Genomic DNA, 14,868 nt, shown 5'->3' with positions numbered 1-14,868 from the left:
ATTTATTTAGGTAAACCAAAATATTAGACACTTTATGCTACCAAATTAATCTTAAAAAAGGGTTAGTTCACCCAAAAATGAAAATAATGTCATTATTACTCACCCTCATGCCGTTCCACACTCGTAAGTCCTTCGTTAATCTTCGGAACGCAAATTAAGATATTTTTGTTGAAATCCGATGGCTCAGTGAGGCCTGCATAGCCAGCAATGACATTTCCTCTCTCAAGATCCATTAATGTACTAAAAACATATTTAAATCAGCTCATGTGAGTACAGTGGTTCAATATTAATATTATAAAGCGACGAGAATATTTTTGGTGCGCCAAAAAAACAAAATAATGACTTATATAGTGGTGGCCGATTTCAAAACACTGCTTCATTAAGCTTCGGAGCGTTATGAATCTTTTGTGTCGACTCATGATTCGGATCTCGTGTCAAACCGCCAAACTGCTGAAATCACGTGACTTTGGCACTCCTGATTCGACACGCTGATTCATAACGCTCCGAAGCTTCCTGAAGCAGTGTTTTGAAATCAGCCATCACTAAGTCGTTATTTTGTTTTTTGTTTTTTTGGCGCACCTAAAATATTCTCGTCGCTTTATAATATTAATATTGAACCACTGTACTCACATGAACTGATTTAAATATGTTTTTAGTACATTAATGGATCTTGAGAGAGGAAATGTCATTGCTGGCTATGCAAGCCTCACTGAGCCATCGGTTTTCAACAAAAATATCTTAATTTGCGTTCCGAAGATGAACGAAGGTCTTACGGTTGTGGAACAACATGAGGGTGAGTAATAAATGACATTATTTTCATTTTTAGGTGAACTAGCCCTTTAATTTTTTAGTATCCACAGAATTTCCACTTATCATAGAGATGTAAGTGTTTTCTTTAGCTTAGTGAAAAAAGGACATATTACACAACATTAAATATCCTTTATCAAATTAGTCCATTGGTCACATATTTCACACAATTAACTGCAACATTTCTCTCAAGCTCACACACCACTTATACATCTCTATTTCTTTACAAGACTGCCATCTAGTGGACCAATTGTATTAAGAATGTTTTGCTCATATCTCTAAAACACGGAAGCAGGAAATTACATTAACTCTCCATTTCGAGGAAAACGAATCTTTAGTGCTGTGACTATCCAGCTGCGTTTTGTCTCTTTATGTGCGTGCAGTGAAATGGCTGAAGCTAGGGTTTCTCAGGAGCAGTTCAGCTGTCCAGTGTGTCTGGATCTACTGAAGGATCCAGTGACCATTCCCTGTGGACACAGTTACTGTATGAGCTGCATTACATGCTACTGGAATCAAGAGGATCGGAGAAAAGTCTACAGCTGCCCTGAGTGCAGACAGACCTTCAGTCTAAGACCTGATATAAATAAAAACACCCTGCTGGCTGAAGTGGTGGAACAACTGAACATGACTGAACTCCAAACTTCTGTTCCTGCTGGAGCTGGAGATGTGGAGTGTGACGTCTGCACTGGAAGAAAATACAAAGCTATCAAGTCCTGTCTGGTGTGTCTGAACTCTTACTGTCAAAATCACCTTGAACAACATGAAAATCTCTTCAGAGGAAAGAGACACAACTTGATGGACGCAACTGGACAGCTTCAGAAGATGATTTGCCGTAAACATGAAAAGCTTCTAGAAATTTACTGCCGTACTGACCATCAGTGTATCTGTATGCTGTGTATGGTGGATGAACACAAAAACCATGACACTGTATCAACTGCAGCAGAGAGGACTGAGAAACAGGTATAGACTGAAAGACACTGGCATGATTATTCAGATCTCTGAGATGAAAACAAATGCTCAAAAACATTTTGTGCTTTCAGTTTCACTCATATTTTTGTGATGTACTGTTTTTATGATATCCTACAGAAACACGTTGGTGAGACACAGAGAAAATTCCAGCAGCAAATCCAGGTGAGAGAGAAGAAGCTTCAGGAGCTAAAAGATGCTGTGGAGGATCACAAGGTGAGTTTGGAGAAGAACTGTTTCAGACTCACTGGTTTCAGCACTGGTTTTAGACTCAGTTAAAGGGTTAGATCACCAAAAAATGAAAATAATGTCATTAATTCCACACCCGTAAGTCCTTCGTTCATCTTTGGAACACAAATTAAGATATTTTTGTTGAAATCCGATGGCTCAGTGAGGCCTGCATAGCCAGCAGTGACATTTCCTCTCTCAAAATCCATTAATGTACTAAAACATATTTAAATCAGTTCATGTGAGTACAGTAATTTAATATTAATATTATAAAGCGACGAGAATATTTTTGGTGCGCCAAAAAAACGACTTATATACTTATATAGTGATGGCCGATTTCAAAACACTGCTTCATGAAGCTTTGGAGCGTTGTGATTCGAATCGCGTGTCAAACCGCCAAACTGCTGAAATCACGTGACTTTATGTAGTCTGATTCAACACGCTGATTCATAACGCTCCGAAGCTTCCTGAAGCAGTGTTTTGAAATCGGCCATCATGATATAAGTCATTATTTTGTTTTTTTGGTGCACCAAAAATATTCTCGTCGCTTTATAATATTAATATTGAACCACTGTACTCACATGAACTGATTTAAACATGTTTTAGTACATTAATGGATCTTGAGAAAGGAAGTGTCATTGCTGGCTATGCAGGCCTCACTGAGCCATCGGATTTCAACAAAAATATCTTAATTTGCATTCCGAAGATTAACGAAGGTCTTACGGGTGTGGAATGGCATGAGGGTGAGTAATAAATGACATTATTTTCACTTTTGGGTGAACTAACCCTTTAAGACTCTTCTGCAGTCAGTCAGTGAGGGTGATTTACCCAGTCCTACTGACGCACAGCAGACTGTGAGGCTGTGAGCAACAGAAAGAGCTGATTATAATGTGTGTCCTACAGCGATCTGCACAGACAGCAGTGCGGGACAGTGAGAGGATCTTTACTGAGCTCATCCACTCCATTGAAAGAAGACGCGCTGAGGTCTCACAGATGATCAGAGATCGAGAAAAGACTGCAGTGAGTCGAGCTGAAGGAACTCTTGAAGCAACTGGAACAGGAGATTTGTCAACTGAGGAGGACAGGTGCTGAGTTGGAGCAGCTTTCACAAACACCAGATCATATCCATTTTCTCCAGGTAGAAAAGTCTTTAGTCTTTTCATTACAGAGTACTAACAGGGCTGTACAGTGCGACATAATGTCCAAATTGTGATTTGGCTTAGTGTGATTATGAAATCGCAAGGTTTTAATTAAATATATGCACAGCATGTTTCATGGTGAAGCACACTATGAACAGAGTGGATCGATTGGTTTGCAGTAAATGCTGCTCCATCTCTATAAGTGCTGCGAGGTTGAGTCACTTATAACATTATAGCATTTGAAAAAGCAGCACGCGCCAAACATCTTTCCAAACTTGCGTTTACAAACCTGTTGTCCAACGAAAGAGATCATTTAATGACATATATTTACTCCAAACTCACTTCATAGCATCAGTCAAGTGTTTGAACTAACTTCCTTTTGTGATCTGATGTGGCTTCATATCATAGAATGAGGCTGAAATGCTGTTATTTTATAGTATTATATTTTAGTGATAAAGGCACATTATCATTGCATTACAAATATGAAAATACCTGAGATGTCTAGAAGAACACAGATAAACTGTATATGGTAGCAATCGTATGTTTATTGTCTTCATTTCAGTAGTCAAATCTGTTTCATTCTACTACAGGGGATAGCTGTGGTGTTTATCCATATAAGCGATTTCCTGGAACGTCATAAGTTTTATGACTTCTATGGCGCTGTCCCAAATTGCACCCTAAACACTTGCGGTCTTCCTACCAGTCCGCACTTCCGTGACATAATGCCACTTTGACTGTCGGGAAGAAGTCTGCTGTGGAGCTCGCTACAGTGCGGGCTCGGCAAAAGTGTGCATCGAGGGCGCGTATATTGACCGCAAAGGGGTGCTCGCAAGCACCCTTCTGAAGCCTAAAATGACAAATGGGACACCCTATGGTCTCATGGGTGTAATGGACACGTGCACTCGGCAGCCATCGTAAGTCCACAAGACCATATAAAGTGTGCCAGTTGGGACAGGGCCTATGAGTCTCACTTGTGGACTTTCTTTTTTTATTTGGGTATTAAAAAAGGGAAAAATAATACATTTTTTAATAGTTTATAATAGTTAATCATTTTCTCTCAGAGGATGAATAAGATTTCCTGACAAAAATTAAGAAACTACAGTCAAAGATTTTTATCATAATAATTTAATATTTTATGATAAAATATTAGACCTTTCTAATGATTTATAGAAAAATGAAGTGGTATTTTCAAGTGCCCAACCAAAATGGATATATTGTGTTTGGATTGTGATTATTGATAATGGGCTATATAAACAATATTTACTTAAAAGCAAGAGTTATGCTCCTGCAGTCTGCCATTTTTGGCATATTACGAAAATGTTTCTCTGAATACATGTCTTGTTAAGGTTTGTATTTTGTGTACCCTGTATAGAACATAATGTCCTTTATCAGTCACATGCCTGTTTAAGTGATGAACTGCACTACTTGTGGTTGTTTTCAGAGATGGTAACACTGTTTTATACTTGTGCTACAATTGTGTGACCTGTGCTACAGTGCTTTCAACCTCTGTAGCACCAGTGCTATGTGCAAAAAAAGTTAATGTACAGCCCTGATATATATATATATATATATATATGAAGTATTTTCTGTTTCTGTTAATCCTAAATTTATTTTTATCTTTTTTTATACCGGTTGTTTGTCTTTGTGTCTGTGCAGAGTTTTCCAACTCTCCCTGTCCCTCCTGAATCTCCAGACGTTCCCAGCATCACTGTCAGTTATTACAATGATGTAGGAAAATCTGTCTCTCAACTGAGACAAAAACTGGAGTATTTCTGCAGAGTGGAGATTGAAAAAATATCTGGCAGAGGTATTTAAATATACTGAAATGTGATGTAAAAACAATACAGTGCACAAAAGTGATTACTGAATTCATATATCAATTGTAGCAGAGAGGACGAAGACAGAAAAATCAATTGTAGCAGAGAGAATGAAGAATTTAAGAGGTAAGTGACGGGGAGACCCATTTACTCCCCAAACTAAATTAACACATCACAAATGATGGTTTAATTATTCAGTGTTTTAAATTGTAAACATGGTACACAGCATAAATGAGTATACCCCATCTGAAATTTAACAAATTCAGCAATTTTTCTTTACAGAGAAGCCATATTATAAAGTTCTATATAATGATCCAAGTCTGGATGGTCAATTACCCAAAAATCATGTCAATATTAATCAGGAATATACACTACATGGACAAAAGTACACCTCAAAATTATTGAATTCAGGTGTTCAATTAGACCTATCGCCACAGGTGTATAAAATCAAGCTCCTACCCATACAGTCTGCATTTACAAACATTTGTGGGGGGGGGAAACTGTGGTTGTTTTGAAGAGCTCAGTGAATTCAAGTGTGGTACTGTCACAGGATGCCACCTTTGCAAAAGTCAGTTCCTGAAATGTCATCCCTGCTAAATATTACTGGAAGTGGTATTATTGGAAAGTGGAAGAAACATTTAGGAACAGCAGCAACTCTGCCATGAAGCAGAAGACCACATAAAGTCACAGAGTGTTGAGGTGCATGGTGCGTAAAAGTCGCCAATGCTCTGCTGATTCAGTAGCTAAAGACTGCATACAAGATACATACAAGCCTCACATCAGTAAAATGCCAAGTGTTGAATGGAGTGGTTAAAGCATGTCACTGGACTCTGGTGCAGTAGAATTGTGTTCTGTGGAGTGACAAATCATGCTCCCCTGTTTGGCAGTCTGATGTGCGAGTTTGGAATTGGGCAGATGCCAGGACAACGCTACCTGCCTGTCTGTGTCAGGGTTGGGTGAAGGGATGAGGCGAGGACTCAAGGATGCAGAAACAATGGGCTTTTATTAATAAAAAATAAAACAAAACAAACAAAACAAAAACAAGACCGGCATCTGAACAAGAAAGGACTGGACACAAACGGTACATCAGACAACGAACTGACACAGGACTGAAAACACAAGGAGAATAAATAGTGAGCAAACAAGGCAGGTAACAAGAGAGGACAGGTGGGGCAAATTAACCAATAATCAGATAACAAGATGGTCAGAGTCAAGACAATGGGAGAGCACATGGCACAAAGAAACAGACATGATAAACCATGTGCTCACACTAAACAAAGCAAACTTGGAACCGCATGCTCACCATGACAAGACGATAGTATTGTCAGAGCTGTCACCAAACCAAGAATAAACAGACTGAAGTGGCAGAACCCTGACACTACAACGAACACAACACATCAACATGACAACATAAGACAGTGGGAGGGGTCAAGTTACAGGGACAAGGAGGGGAGGGAGGGAAGCAAGTGCCGGTGGGACAGCCCAGAAAGGTCAGGAACTCTGTGCAGAAGTCCAGGGAGGGACGGGAGGGTTGAGCCAAGGAGGCTCGTGTGGGTCTGGAGTCCTAGCTGAGGGCCAAAGCGGAGCTGGAGGGACAGACCAGGTGGGCTCCAGCGGATCTGAAGTCCTTGCAGAGGGCTAGGGTGGAGCCAGAGGGACAGACCAGGGGGGCTCCGGCGGATCTGGAGTCTTGGCAGAGGGCCAGGGTGGTACCAGAGGGACAGACCAGGCAAGCTCCAATAGATCTGGAGTCCTGGCAGAGGGCCAGGGTGGAGCAGGGAGCTTAGGCAGAGCTAGCAGGGCAGGGAGCAAGGTCGGCTCTGGGACGGCCTCTGTGGCCATGTTGGGAGAGTGGGCACCTCTGGGATGGCCTTCGTGGTAGGTTCCAGAGGGACAGACCAGGCAAGCTCCAGTGGATCTGGAGTCCTGGCAGAGGGCCAGGGTGGAGCAGGGAGCTTAGGCGGAGCTAGCAGGGCAGGGAGCAAAGGTGGCTCTGGGACGGCCTATGTGTCCATGTCTGGGGGAGCGGCCGGCTCTGGTATGGCCTCCGTGGTCATGTCTGGGAGAGTGGGCGGCTCTGGGACGGCCTCTGCGGCCTTGTCTGGGAGAGTGGGCACCTCTGGGATGGCCTTCGTGGCAGGTACCCCTACAGTTCTTATGAGTAAAGTCTGAAGGTCTGAATCTGAAGTATATTCTCCTTTATATTTAAAATTTTGTAGCATGAACATAAAACATGAAAAGACCAAATACAAAGGCCAAATTCCCTTAATCATCCATCAAAATAAGTCAAAAGAATATAGTTCTGATGTGCAGCAAAAGATTGTTGAGCTTCAAAAAATTGAAAGTGGTTGTAAGAAAATAGCCAACGCATTGAAAATTTCAATTACCACCATCGGGTTCCGATCAGCAGGAAATGTTATGAATCTGCATGGAAGAGGACACATATCTATATTGTCTTAGAGGAGAGTTTGAGTGGCCAAAGACTCTCCAAGGATCACATTTGGAGAATTGCAGAAAATAGTTGAGTCTTGAGGTTAGAAAGCCTCCAAAAAATTAAAAATGAAATTAAAAAATATATATATACCAAACAGCACCCACAGTTGTTTGGGAGGGTTTCAAGAAAAATCCTCTGCTCTCATCCAAAACAAAATCCAGAAATATTCAGGTGTCAGACACTACTGGAACTTCAAACGGCAACAGGTTCTATGGTCAGATAAAAGTAAAAAAAGAACTTTATGGCAGCAAACCCACAAGATTGGTTTGGTGCACACAGTACAATTAAATATACTGCTGGATCTTCAGTGTTCTGGGCCTATTTTTCTGCAGGATGTCCTGGACATCTTATTCAGATACATGGCATCATAGATTTTATCAAATACCAACAAATCTAAACTTGACAGCTTCTGCTAGAAATTGTATAATTGTCAATTGGATCTTCCATCAGGACAATGATCTGAAACAAACATCAAAATCAACACAAAAATATGTCACCGAGCACAAAATCAAGGTTCTTCCATGGCCATTCCAGTCCCCTGACCTGAATCCTATAGAAAACTGAAGAAGAGATTGTATCAACATGGACTCTGGAATTTGAAGGATCTGGAGAGATTCTGTATGGAGGAATGGTCTCTGATCTCTTCAGGTGTTCTCCAAACTCATCAGGCATTATAGGCATTATAATGACAACATAAACAGGAAGAGTCCTTGTAACCAAATGGCTTAACAATATACTAAACATGTTACGTGTGTGTGTGTGTGTGTGTGTGTGTGTTCGTTCCTGTATATATGGTTTATAAGGACACAAATGTGTATAATGACATATAATAACAACATAAACAGGAAGAGTCCTTGTAAACCAAATGGCTTAAAATATACTAAACATTTTTTTTATTTGAAAAATGCTAAAAGTTTTCTGTGTTAGGTTTAGGGGTGGGGGTTAGTTCAGTTTGTACAGAATAGAAACAATTACGCCTATGAAGAATCCACGTAAACCACATATATGTATGTGTGTGTGTGTGTGTGTGTGTGTGTACTTGTTTTGACTATACTTGTGAGGACCAAATGTCCTCACTTATATTGTGATATACTTTCACAACCCACTAGTGAGGACATTGACTGGTCCTCACTAGTTTTATCTCAACCAAAAGAGGTTTTTATTTAAATGTAGTGTTTTGCACATGTTTCTGTGATGGGTAGGTTTAGGAGTATGGTTTGGGTTAGGTGATAGCGTGTGTGTGTTTTATTGCATATAATTTTATAATATTATTATTTATATCATTAAAGATTGGAAGGCTGCGAGAAATCCAAGATTTCAAGCTCAACAGAGAGAGGTGGAGCTCAACAGAGCAGCTGATTTTCAAGTAATGGCGACTAATTTACTTTGGAAAATACATGAACACACCGTGAAATATGATATAAAAATGCAGTGCTTTAAAATGGTTATTGAATTTATTGCAGAAATTCAAAGATATGTTGATGAGCATGGAAGATCTTTGAGGTACAGTACTCAATTTCTCTCAAAAATTGACACTATGAAATATGACAAAATACGATGCTTTAATAATTGCTGTTAAATTGATACATTCCATTAATTTACACAGAATATGTCTGTTGGTTTCCAGAGAGAGATGCACCCAGATCACCCCAGAATATGACAGCAGGCCAGGAAAGATTGATGTTGGGCTGAAAGAAGAGCAAGTCTTTAAGCTGGTAAACCTATTTTCAAAACAGCACCAAATTTTTACTTTTAGAAAAAAACAAGTGCACATGGTTTAAAAGCCAGACCAGCTTACATGTTGCACTTTCTGGTAAATATGAAAATAGCTTATTGTATTTTATATAGTTTTATAGTAAAAAAAATAAATAATTTGACGCTGAATTTACAAATGGTCTTTTTGATAATTATTGATAATGCAGGTTAAGAAGATTAAAAATTATGTATCAGATTTTAAGTCATAGATACATTTTGTTTTTTATTTCCAACAACATAAGAACAAGAGTCTTTGACATCTGTTACAGTTAAACCAAAAGTGTTAAACCAATTTTCTTGTTTTGTTCACTCAAGGAATCTGATTGTTCAATTATTCGTGTTTGAACCTTGAATAAATCACTGAAGTAATGTTTAACTAAATTAAAGTCATTTGCAAATGGAATTGAATTACATGTCAGACACAAAATGTTAAATAAAGTAAGATGAAATTAATAAAAAAGTGTTTGTATTATTTAATTTTACATTTAATTTTTGCAATTTTAGCCCTGTGATGGACTGGCCATCAGTCCAAGAGTGTTTCCCTGCCTTTACACCGAGACACTGGAATAGGTTCCAATATCCCTGGGACTCTACATAAAACAAGTGGTTGGATAAATGGATGGATGGATATTGCAGGTTAGGATTAGTGAAACATTATGATATATCAATATATAATATAGAAATATAGATGACTCAGGGATTCTGCAAATAATATAGTGAGCAGGGTCTAACAAGAATGCCACTGCTTAACAACAAACACTTGTTGAAGTAACATCTGATTACGTTTTTTCTTGATTGCTAACATGCATTGGTCAAAACTGAAGTTACATTGTCAAAACTCTTCATACTTCCAAAATCCATGAACTCTTTATTATTTATACTCCATCACCTGTACAACACTACAATATACACTGATGAGCCATTCCATTATGACCACCCTAAGCCTAGAGCAATGAGCGCGCCTGGCAACCGAACGGTGGCACAGAGCTGTATATATACCACCTGAGGATCGACTTTTGGTCAGTAGAGTGTTCGGTGTCAGAATGGGAAAGGCTGCTGATTTATCTGAGTTTGATAAAGGACAAATTGTGATGGCACTGTGCCTCGGAACTTCGATCTCAGAAACGGCATGCCTTATGGGTTGTTCGTGTACCGATGTAAGTATGTCAAAAGTGGTGCACGGATGGCCAATTGACAAGCCGTCGTCCGGCCCTGTGTCGTCAGCAGCTCATTGATGCCAGAAGGGAGCAGAGACTGTCGCACATTATTTACAGCGAACGCAGGGCCACAGTGCGACAAATCACCAGCAGCTACAACAGTGCTGACCAGGGCAATGTGTCACAGCACACAGTTCATCACAGCCTACTGCGTAAGGGCTTGCGTAGCCGACAACCCAGCAGGGTCCCCATACTAACCGCACGCCATCGCCAACAACTCATGAAATGGGCCAAAGATCATCGAGATTGGACCGTGGATGATTGGAAGAAAGTGGCCTGGTCTGAGGAATCAAGATTCCTGGTGCATCAAGTCAATGGCTGAGCGCAGATACGCTGATTACCAACAGAGGCTATGGTACCTGGATGCATTGTTGGGCGGACAGCACAATCCCTGACAGCTGTCAGGTATCTGAACATCGTTGCAGACTAAGTGTACCCATTCATGGCAACATTTTCATGTGCAATGCCACACTGCCAGAATCATCAAGGAGTGGTTCAAGGAACATGATGGTGAATTTCTGTTAATGCCCTCCAAATTCACCTGACATGAACCCAATCGAACATTTGTGGTTTGATTTGGAAAAGTGAGTTTGCGCTACATTACAACCACCCTGCAATGTACGGGGACAGGAGGACCTACTGTTAATATTATGGTACCAGATACCCCAGGAGGCCTATTGCGACCTCGTTGAATCAATGCCTCGTTTTTTTATGGGCTAAAGAAGGTCCTACAGGTTATTAGGCAGGTGGTCATAATGTAATGGCTCATCGGTGTACATTATATAAAATGAATTAAAGGTGAGAGTATTATTAAATATCGTTTTGTGATTATTGCTGAAAAATATAAGATTTAGATAAGGTATGCGTCAATATTAAAATATTGGCCAATACAGATAAGTGCATAATTATTTTTTGTTGTCTATTTAATGACGAATATTAAAGATCTAAACTTCTTTGTAAATAAAAACATAATACAACAGTGTGATATCTGTCGGGAGTTATTAAACAATAAAGCAGACGAGACAGGAGTAGCAAACTTCATCCATCTTGTTTATTCATTCACTTCCGTTTTCACACATGTTACGTCAGAACCCAACACAGCTACAGTTCAGACTTCCTCTTCAAAATAATAGTCCACAACACAATTTCACCTATGAACACAACTTGGGTAGTTGACAAATAGGCAGTAAAAAATGCTTTTTTTGTAAAACACAATTTTTAATGAAAAAATACATATATTTTTGTTGTGTGAAGTCTGATGTTTGAGAAAATATGAGGGGTCACTAAGTTTATCAGTTCTTTCACTGTTTTTTTTTTTTTATTTTTTTTTTTTTTACATTTTTACTGAACTGTACCGTAAATGTGTCCTGTGGTGTGACAGCAAAAATTAAGAAAATAACTCTTAATAATATACAAATAGCATGAGAGAGATTTATCTTCATTTTTAGACACTTATTTTCATATGGTGCTATTATTTAATATGAAATTAAGAAAAACATTATTTTTTCCCCATGACTTGCTGGACATTTTCAATAAATACGAGACAAACTTTGCTGTCATCCTTTCAAAACTGCTGAAAATTATACTATTTGAAGATAAGTGATGATTATACCTCCCCTACTGCAATACTCAGCTGTTCTTTTAAGATATTTTGAGATAAAGACAAACCTGCGGTTCTTTTATGTGTGTCATACCATAGGACATTGTCACACTAAAGGACAGAAATGGTAGTTATTGCAATAAAGAGAGTGAGAGGTATTACATTAAAGTTTTTTTTTTTTTAATCTTGAATGTGTCAAAGAATAAAGAAAATTTAATTTTGATACAAACAATACCAACTTTTTATTATTATTTTTTTTTTTAATCAACAAAATGAATGGTGACTCCTTGACAGAGCAAATGTCTTTGAAACTTTAATACCCCAAAATCTTTTTTAATGTAATTCATTTCTTTGTTAAAGAAGAAATAACATTTCATTTTGTTACTTCATCAACCGTGTTTTTAAAGTATATTGCTGCTCTTTTTAAGGCATCATTTCGATTTTTTTTACTTTGCGTCGTTCTCTTTTCCCTTCTGTGTGGATCCCTGTTAATTTTCTCTCTACTTCTCTGTCCTCTCCCTCCCACCTCTAATTTAATTATTTAAAATGCTTCTTAAAGAGACCTTGTCCTCTTGTGTGACGTTTTTGCCCTCCGGTGTGACAGTACTGGCGTCACACCGGTGGACATTATCTGTCACACCATAGGATGTTTCAGTCAGTTATTAGCCTTGCTATTTGTAGCTAACCTGTCATTAGCAGTTTGCAAGACACATCTGCATAATTTTCCATGTTCCGTGTTCTCAGCCGGAGTTTTTTGCGTGCATGAAAATGCAGTACGCTACAGCACCATTAGCTACCGGGTAGTAGAGAGAGTACCAATGGTGACAAATGTAACTACAGTATTTCAGAGTTAAACTAAATCACAGTTGAATGTAATATATTATATTCTATTTTTTTATTCATTCATGAATCAGTACTACAATTTATTATAAACATAATTGTTGAATCTTTTATAGAGCTGCTGCTAAAGGACAGCATTTACTTATTCATCTAAATCACCTACAACAGAACAGAAATCAAGCAAAACACCCAACACCTGGCATATAGTTAAAACAGTAACACAAAGTTATGATATTTTGTAAAACTTGTATAACTGTAAATTATAGATGCTATTGATTTCTTTCATTGCAAGTGTGTCTTGTGTTATTTCTATTGCACTGATAAACATCTGACATGATGCTGTTTATTAAATAAACAGCATCACATTTAATTTATTAAAAAAAAGTAATGTTCATGTATTTTGTCATGTATTTTGTCTTTAAATCTGGATTTAAACACTGTGCATATACACCTGCAACTATTTAGAAGAACAGAGTGTTCTTTCTTATTGTCTTTATTATTATTATTATTATTATTATTACTGTCATCTTAAAATATCTTAAGATCTATTTATTTTTTCTCTACATAACATTACTAGAAAAAAATGAACCAGGGAAATGTAAATAACAATAATTACTATTATACTACATTATATTAATCAATTGCATAAATTATCAATGTACCTATACAAATTACTGTATCTATGAATCTGTCACGGTTTGAGTTTGATCTGTTCTGTTCATGTCTGTTTCTATATTGGGTTTTCCACGTCCAGGATCCAGAAATGACCCCCTTCCTCGTCCAGAGCCCAGAGATGGCTCCAGTCCTTGAGTCCACTCTAGTGTTGGCTCCAGCCCCTGAGTCCGCTCCAGTGTCGGCTCCAGCCCCTGAGTCCGCTCTAGTGTCGGCTCCAGCCCCTGAGTCCACTCCTGGGTCCGCTCCTGTCCCTGAGCCTGCTCCAGTCCCTGTGCTCATCCCAGTCCCAGAACTCAGCCCAGTACTCACTCCAATCCCAGAGATCATTGCAGTGCCCATACTGGCTCTAGCACACCTGGCTCTGGGCCACACACTGTGACTCCAGCCCAGGAACTCGCCTTAGAGTTCCTATCAGCCCATAAGCCCGCTTCAGCTCCTAAGCTCAGCTCTATCATGACCTTCAGTCTCCTGAGCCGCCTGCACCGCCATGGGCCCCTGAGCCACCTGCACCACCATGGGCCTCTGAGCCGCCTGCGCCACCATGGGCCCCTGAGCCGTCTGCATCGCCTGCACCGCCCTGGAGGCCTCCTCCTTGGATTAAGCCACCCCTCGTCGGCATCCAGGATCGGCATTCTGGTGGCACCAAATGACAGTTTCAGGCAATTTACTAAGGAAAAATATGATATAATATAATATAATTTTTTAAAGGTTTTTTGACAGTTATAGCGCCACCTATTGCCCAATCTCCACCATTTTTTTTGGGGTGTCCTCAGAGCGTGTCCATACAAATGTGTGTCAAATTTGGTGAAAATATCTCATTTATTTATATGAGAGCATAAAAAATGACCCATGAGAGACTTTGATTGGATTTTTTTGCCACTTCCTATCAAAATTTTGACATTTGGGCTTGACAATACAGTAAACCAACTTAGGTTCCGTGTTTCCTATGCTGGTTTCCTTATGCTCGATCAGACTAATGGTTTCAAAGATATTCGCAAAAGTTTTTTAAGCGCTAAATCACAACGTTGCACAAACCATAAGCCGAAACCTGGCAAGTCTGGTATCGCTCGGCAAGGTTTCAGGAGTCTAAAGATGTGATTCCCGTGAAAATAAGTCGACCACACCCACAGTTATATACATTTTAGCTAAAACCATTAAAAACATATGTTTTTTAAAGGTTTTTAACAGTTATAGCGCCACCTATGGTCCAATCTACACAAAAATTGGCGTGCTTCTTTAGAGTCATATGCTGCATGTGCTCACCTATTTTCGTGAAGTTCTGAGTTTTTTTTTTATAATTATTGATCTAGAGAGTCCAGAGAATTGTCCT

At 39.1% G+C, this 14,868-nt stretch overlaps 2 protein-coding genes across 2 annotated transcripts in view; one reads left to right on the top strand and one right to left on the bottom strand.

The window, feature by feature from the left end:
- Positions 1-14,868, bottom strand: part of rnmt (RNA (guanine-7-) methyltransferase) — a 210,518-nt gene that overhangs the window by 137,000 nt on the left and 58,650 nt on the right. The window lies entirely within an intron of this gene.
- Positions 1,096-9,666, top strand: ftr56 (finTRIM family, member 56). The gene is given in 9 exon segments (XM_051873111.1): positions 1,096-1,767; positions 1,894-1,989; positions 2,905-3,039; positions 3,041-3,139; positions 4,797-4,947; positions 5,027-5,083; positions 8,741-8,817; positions 8,915-8,954; positions 9,079-9,666. Coding segments are annotated over 8 exon segments (1,227 nt in total). The 5' UTR covers positions 1,096-1,194; the 3' UTR covers position 8,954; positions 9,079-9,666.

Source organism: Ctenopharyngodon idella, chromosome 19 (assembly GCF_019924925.1).
Source record: "Ctenopharyngodon idella isolate HZGC_01 chromosome 19, HZGC01, whole genome shotgun sequence".
NCBI lineage: Eukaryota > Metazoa > Chordata > Actinopteri > Cypriniformes > Xenocyprididae > Ctenopharyngodon > Ctenopharyngodon idella.
This window is presented reverse-complemented; position numbering and strand designations above follow the sequence as displayed.